The following is a 7,875-nucleotide window of genomic DNA, read 5'->3' on the forward strand; positions in this document are numbered from 1 at the left end:
CTCTACATCGCGGCACAAGAATGTTCACTTGGAGCACTACTTGCTCAAGAGAATGAGGAAGGAAAGGAGCAAGCCTTGTACTACCTTAGTCGAACTCTGATAGGAGCTGAGTTGAACTATACGCCTGTTGAGAAAATATTCTTAGCGTTACTTTATGCAATAATGAAGCTAAGGCATTATTTTGAAGCATACACCATCAAACTCATCGCTCGAGTAGATCCTGTGAAGTTTGTGATAACTCAACCTGTTCTTTTTGGATGCCTAGCAAGATGGTCCATATTTAACCAATATGAGATCACATACACACCTCAAAAAGCTGTGAAAGGACAAGCACTAGCCAATTTTCTGGTTGATCACCCTCTTCCGGAAAAAATGGGAGATTTCGGATGAGTTTCCAGATGAAGACGTTTTGTTCATCGAAGAATTGCCACCATGGACAATGTTCTTTGATGGATCTGCACGTCGTAATGGTACGGGGGCAGGTGTTATGTTGATCTTTCCAGAAAGACAAGTCTTGCCATTCTCCTTTGTTTTAGGTGAAACATGCTCCAACAATGTTGCAGAGTACCAAGCTTTGATCGTAAATCTCAAAATGGCATTAGAAATGAAGATTCTACAGTTGGAGATCTACGGCGACTCTAAGCTGATCATCAACCAACTTTTGGGGAGTTACGAGGTAAAGAAGAAAGATCTATTGTCATACCATGAATACGCTTTCGGTTTACTTGAAAAATTCAACCGAGTGTTCTTAAACCACATCCCAAGAGAAGAAAATCGCAAGGCTGATGCTTTGGCTAACTTGGCCACGACAATAGCACTTGGAGAGAATGAGTCAACAAAGGTATATGTGTGTCATCGATGGGTTATTCCTAGACTTCTGGATCTTCAAGTCAACGAAAGCCATCATACGTCTATTCGAGTGATTGAAGAAGAAGATTGGAGGCAACCACTAATAGAGTACCTTGAACATGGAAAGTTACCTGAAGATCCGCGACAAAGAACAAACATCAAACGAAAAGCACCACGATTCATCTTCTATAAGGGGACATTGTTTCGCCGCTCTTTTGAAGGACTATTCTTGCGATGTCTTGACAAAGAAGAAGCTCACCAAGCGATAGAGAAGCACATTCTGGCTCATGTGGAGCACACCAATCTGGTCCCAAGCTCCATTTTTGCATCAAGAGGATGGGCTACTACTGGGCGACAATGGTGAAGGATTGCATGGATCATGCCAAAAGATGTCAAGCATGTCAATTTCATGCCAACTACATCCACCAACCTCCAGAGCCTCTTCATCCAACTGTAGCTTCATGGCCTTTTGATGCATGGGGACTTGACGTTGTTGGACCACTTCCAAAGTCATCAAAGGGACAAATGTACATATTGGCCGCTACGGACTACTTCTCTAAATGAGCGAAAATTGTTCCACTCAAGGAGGTGAAAAAGGAAACTGTTGTCAATTTTATCAAGTAATATATAATTTTTAGGTATGGCATACCAAGATACATAATCACTGATAATGGAACACCATTTGACACCAAACTCATGAAGAGTCTATGCGAGAAGTTCAGTTTCAAACAACATAAGTCTTTAATGTATAATGCACCTGCCAACGGCCTTGCTGAATCTTTTAACAAGACGCTTGGTAAACTTTTGAAGAAAGTTGTTGTAAAGAACAAGAGAGATTGGCATGAGAGAATTGGTGAAGCTTTGTACATACCGAACAACCTTCAGAACTGCTACACAAGCAACTCCTTACTCTTTGGTGTATGGCGTAGAAACAGTCCTGCCGTTGGAGCAACAAATTCCATCATTGAGGATAGCAATCCAAGAAGGACTCACGTCCGAAGAGAATGCTCAACTTCGCCTAGCAGAGTTAGAGGCACTGGATGAGAAAAGATTGGAAGCGCAACAAAAATTGGAATGCTATCAAGCTCGACTAGCTAGAGCCTTCAACAAGAAAGTGCGGCCACGATCATTCCGAGTGGGAGACTTAGTCCTAGCTGTTCGACGACCCATAATCCTCAACAAATGCATAGGCGACAAGTTTACCTCAAATGGGATGGTCCATATGTTGTGAAAGAAACCTATTCAAGTGGCACATACAAAATTGTCGATAAGGATGGTCTCAGAGTTGGTCCGATCAACGGAAAATTTCTGAAGCAGTACTTCCCATGAAAGTCACCTACGCTCCTCAACGTACGAGCCTAAACTGAAAGTCATGACGCTCCTTGACGTACAAGCCTAAACTGCAAGTCATGACGCTCCTTGATGCATGAGCTTAAACTGCACATTGCTACACTCCTGGCCCGCATGAGTCTAAACTGTGTACGGCCAAAAAAAAAAGTCTGCTAGGTTGAAAACCTCGAAAGAGGTGGTCTAGGCAAAAGTCAAGACTTAAAAAAAAGAACTCATCCCTCTGAACTACGTTATGACTTGATCCTCTTCACTGAGGTACGTAGGCAGCTTAGAGTTTCATTCTAAGTTCAGTCGCATAAGTTTTGAAAAAAATAAAAGTTTGGCGTCATCGGATCATTACATTAATTCTTCCAAGTGTAGAGACATATATCTATGAGGAAAAGAGACGATTTTCTTTGAAGTATAAAAGATGTTTTATTGCTTCAATAGTACAAAAGTTGATACATCAAAAAATGTAGAGACAACAGGAATTAGACGTTTTCCTATACAAAAGCCTAAGTCATAAAAATGATCGTAAACTAGGCTTTGTGGCCGACTCATCTTGAATGCTTCTTCCAAGTCCATATGACATCTCCACATTTTAATACACTATCCTCAATGCCTCGTATATAAAAAGTCATCTCTCTTGAAAAACCTTCAATCACCACGGGAGCCGCCATTGATAAACTTCAAGACCGTCAACAAATCAAGTGCAACAGTTGGTGAAGGGGTGACTTCGCATCTTGTATGACATCTCAGACTGATATCTAGACTCATCGAACTTCTTCGCAAGTCTGCAAAAGAAATAAACAAAGAGATAAGATTCGTGACGATAGCCGAATCCATTACAAGGCTGTAAAATCAACTTCAAAAATATTTGTTAGGCTAACTAAGAATGAATGGAGCTTCATCTTCAACAAGACTATAGTTCTCGACGTCCGAATTTCATAGGATCAAACTGTTGGTGATTTCGACGCTCCTAGTTCAAGATACAGTTTTTCTGGCCGAAAGCACGCAAACCTGAAAGTTCCCTGCGGTCAGTTTGACTTTCAATATTTTTCTGTTTCTAGCCCGAGAAGAGTTCCGGAATGGAATTTTTATGTGTTGTAGATTTAGGAATTTTCTTTCCAACAGAATAAACGGATTGTAATTCCGATACTCCTAGCTCAAGATACAATTGTTTTCGCTGAAGGTATGCAAATCTGAAAGTTCACTGCAGTTAAGTCGATGTCGCGATTTCTGTTGATATCCCGAAAGGAGTTCTGCCAAAAATTTTATAGGTACTTCAGGTCTCTTAGTTTTCTTTCTAATGGTGTAAACGGATTGTAATTCTGACACTCGTAGCTCGAGATATGAATTTTTCCACCATAGCGTGCAAAGCTGAAAAGCAATTTCGTGGACAGATGGGTCAAGTTCAGAAAGTTGCTGCGGACAATGTGCTAGGAATTCTTCTATGATATCTTGAAGATTTCATTATCTCTGAGTCTTTTTTCCAATGGTGCAGATGGCTCGCAATTTGGACATTCCTAGCTTGAGATATATATATTTTGATGACAACATAGAGTGCAGTAAAGTCAAAATGTCAGATATGTATACCAGCTTCAAAAGTCGACTTCGGCTAATCCTCAAGGAATTTATCCGTGAATTCTTTAAAGGATGTAACTGTTCAAGTATTGATTCTTTGAAAGCAAGAAGCTTCAGATTTCATTGCTCCTACATCAAAGAATTAATAATTTTGCAAAGGTTCGCCAAGCACTCGCTCGCCAAGGATAAAATATGGTCGCTCGAGATCCAAGCCTCTTTCTCGCCAAGTCGCAAGGCTAAGATGCACCATGTTGCTGAAGGGATGTACCAAGTTGTTGTTGTACTCTCTTGAAAACCTACAAAAATAAGAAAAGATTTTGGAGCCCTCGGTGCCAACAAGATGACGTTTTTGTAGATACGGTGCGAGTAGCACGACGAGCAGCTCGATTAATGGATATCGCCATATCGGTGCCATAGCACGACGTTTCTGCTTCTACTGATACGATTCTAATAGCACATTGCTTCGATTCGGTATGATGGACATCAAGGATTTTCCAAATCGGCATGGAAAGGGAAGTTAAAATTTGAGAGCCTCGCTAATCTCTGGCCTCGACCATGAGTTAGGTCGTTGAGTATCTAAAACCTTCAGTTCCACCAGCCACGCACAAGCAATAAAGACAACGGCACAATGCTTTCACTTAGCAACAAGAATCGGTGTCAATGACACGACGCTTCAATGTTGATGGTCAGTATTGTGACGTGCAGTTCTCCGTCAAATCTCGATGGATCGTACCCTTCATGAACCTACAAAAAAAGGAGTGGTGATCATCCACTTCTTCTCATGATGCATATGGGAGAACTCACCATGTATATCATCTCCGAGCCTGCAACAAAAGAAAAGGGGAAAAAAGAAGTATGATGCCCGAACAATCCTCTCGATTTCGGCGCTTGATTGATCAAAGATTTGTTGCGTGTGGATCAAGAGGGCTGGAGCTTCGACGTTTATAGAAATTGTATCTCACCGAGTCTTCTTACCAATGGTGTAAACAGCTCGTAGTTCGGATGCTTCTATTTTGAGATATGCATTTTTTTAGCTGTAAAGCTGAAAAAATCGAGCCAGCATGTCGGAACTCGTCTTCCAGATTCAGTAAATTATCTGGGAAAACCTGACATCCTGACTGTGATTTCTACATATGTTGTAGCTCCAAGAATCTAATTTTCAGCGCCACAAACGGCTTGTGATTTTGACGCCCCTATCTCGAGATACGTTTTTTTCGCCGAGAGTGCGCAGAACTGTAAGACCAATGGGCGAGACGCATACGCCAAGTTCAAAAATTAATTCCAAACAATACAGAAGGGATTTGGCTCTTAATTTTTGATATGCTGGATTTCTTTGAGTCTAGAATCAGTAGAATCAAGCGACTTGCGATTTGGACTCTCTAATCTCAAGATATAAATCTTTTGTTGAGAGCACGCAAAGCTGAAGGAGCTTGTATGTCAAAATTCAGTCATGTAAATTCTGAATAGTATCTGGGGCAATCTAGGAGCAACTGGATTGTGATCTTTACAGAAGTCGTAGTTCAGGAAGTCTAGTTTCTGTAGCCACAAACCGCTCGTGATTTCGGCGTTCCTACACCAAGATATGATTTTTTTGGGCTAAGACGTGCAAAGCTGAAATGTCGAGCATGACAGAACGCGAACTAAGTATAGGAAGCTCACCTGGGATGATACAATGCGAATCTAAATCCAAATTTTTGATATGTTTCAGTACTCTGAGTCTAGTTTCTGTAGCCATAAATCACTCGTGATTTCGGCTTTCCTATACCAAGATATAATTTTTTTTAGTTAAGACGCACAAAGCTGAAATATTGAACGCGACAGAACTTGGAACCAAGTTTAAGAAGTTCAGATGGGACAATATAAAGCGAATTTAACCTCAGTTTTTGTTGCCTCTAAGTGTCTACTTTTTGGAGGATCAAATGGATTGAGGTTTGGACACTCCTATGAAAAGATGTGAATTGTTTTCTGTAAGTGCGCCAAGCTATCGGACTAACGGGAGACGTCCGACTTAACTAAAGCATAAGAAAAGCTAATTGCCAGCTGCTGCTTGTTGGTTAATACGCTGAGGCTGGAGGTATGACTACGTTTGAAAATAAGTTATGTTAAGCATGACCTCTTATATAGATTCTCAAAGGTGGTGCCCTTGATACGTTTTCAACAGAAACAACCCTAGCTTGTTGAACAAGGATTTCAAACATGGAAACAAATTCCAACACCTTTATAATATGTTTGGTAATAAAAACGATTCCAAGTGCTGAACAAGGATTTCAACCATGGAAACAAATTCCAACACTCCTATAATATGTTCGGTAAAAAATGATTCCTTGTTTAATGTCATTCTTACCAAATTTGTTAAGTCTTTACTTGGTCCTATGTAAAATGGGTTTGACTTATTTATTTTAAGTCCATACACGTTCTTTCCATAGAAGGAATGATGACCAAGTGTTTCTTGGAACAAAAAAAATACTTATCCGATCGACAAGCCAAGTTATTTTAGAAATTTTGTAACATCATTGCTTAGTTTATGTTGATGGTTATTAATTTGCATTGCAAGTTAACATTCAGGCTGCAACGTAGTGATCATGGTATTTGCCAAAGGAAATTGACGCAACTAAATTCTTCTTTGAAATGGAGAAAAAATCAAGATGGTTCACTTTGGTACATCAGACTGTTTGGTTAAGTGATTCATAAAAGGACATTGTCTTATGTGGTGCTTCAGGTCTTCTCTTTGATTTCGACAAGCTTACACCGCGATAAGTCCTGAAGCAGGGGGCATCTGCAGACATATAAAATTTATTGGGTTTAACCTATACAAAATTTGGATTAAATTCAATTGTGTTAAATAATTAATTCGGGCTTTACAAGTTAAATTAGTCCATTTTATTATTTTCAGGCCCAAAGTCCATTTCATCTTAAGGCCTAGACTCATGCCATGTGACATGGCATATCCAGTCAAACTCCAGTCCAATAAGGTGACGCTACGTGTTAAATGATGTGGCAATCCAAATAAAAAAGCAAGAACCAACCACAAGTCGCCAAGTGGTTAAAATGACATGGGCCAATTAGAATCAAGCAAGAGAGTCCTTATGTAGCTGGACTGTCTATCCTCTACAACTATAAATAGAGGGGTTACATAACTTTCATGGGACATTCAGAGTTGGAGAAGAACACTCCGCAATTGGTGAAGACATCCACAAACAGAGAAATCAATCATCAAGTGCTCAGTTCTTCAACAAAGGAGTGATCAACGGAGTTCTTCCCGGAGATCAACCCGTAATAACAAAGTGATGCTCGACGTTCTTGGCAATTAAATACATCACAAGGAGGTTTGCATCATCCTACATTTGAGAAAGACGCTTCTCAAGCCCTCGAATCACGGAGAATTTTAGAGAGGGAAATCAAGAGATACATAGAATTGTACTCACAAATATTTATCAATAAAATCACTTTTTCTTCATATTATTTTTGTTGCAGTTTATTTTTCGTATTACAAAAATTTGTTGCGAACACTTAGTATATCACATATCTTTTCTGTTATTTTTTTCAAAATATTGTAATCATCATAGAATACTTTAGAAATATGCATATACAATTTTTAGAGACATATACAAAAGATGTAATTTATCTTTTCTATTTGCAATTTTTTTTATCCTAAAGATTTTTGCAACAAGGTCGTTTCGTAAATTTATTATTATTTTTTATAACCGCGCGAAACGCGAAAAAGTTTACTAGTTTACTACATAAATAGCGATGAGAAAAAGAAGAAGCTAAAATAGTAGTTGAAAAATCAGTATAGAAAGAAAATTTCAAGTAATATTCAAACTTATTAATTGAATAAGCTTGCACTGTTGAACTTGTGATTGCTGTGTAAAATAATAAGAGTACTTAATTAGAAATATTTCGAGACATCCCAATAGAGAAAACGCCATTAAAAAATTGGGAGTCAAAGATTTTCTTTGGTATGGGCAGTACAAGATTGGGAAATACACTCTACTAACTACTAAGAATTGAATGAAAATAGAATTTATGAACATTAAAATATATAAGTATGTAGCTTTCCAAACGATACTCGTCGTCTCCACTTTGTTGTTCTTGTAGGTTCAGCTTTTCTAG

At 39.0% G+C, this 7,875-nt stretch overlaps 1 protein-coding gene across 1 annotated transcript; it reads left to right on the forward strand.

The window, feature by feature from the left end:
• Positions 1–439: 439 nt before the first annotated feature.
• On the forward strand, positions 440–1,213 carry LOC142162036 (uncharacterized). Its single transcript, XM_075218338.1, has one exon. It carries the CDS (start codon positions 440–442, stop codon positions 1,211–1,213), a length of 774 nt encoding a protein of 257 aa, XP_075074439.1.
• Positions 1,214–7,875: the final 6,662 nt, after the last annotated feature.

This window comes from Nicotiana tabacum, chromosome 7, assembly GCF_000715075.1.
Source record: "Nicotiana tabacum cultivar K326 chromosome 7, ASM71507v2, whole genome shotgun sequence".
Classification (NCBI taxonomy): domain Eukaryota; kingdom Viridiplantae; phylum Streptophyta; class Magnoliopsida; order Solanales; family Solanaceae; genus Nicotiana; species Nicotiana tabacum.

Bases quoted from the DNA above. Each gene is read 5' to 3' on its own strand.
- LOC142162036 (XM_075218338.1), top strand. From the start codon at position 440: ATGTTCTTTGATGGATCTGCACGTCGTAATGGTACGGGGGCAGGTGTT.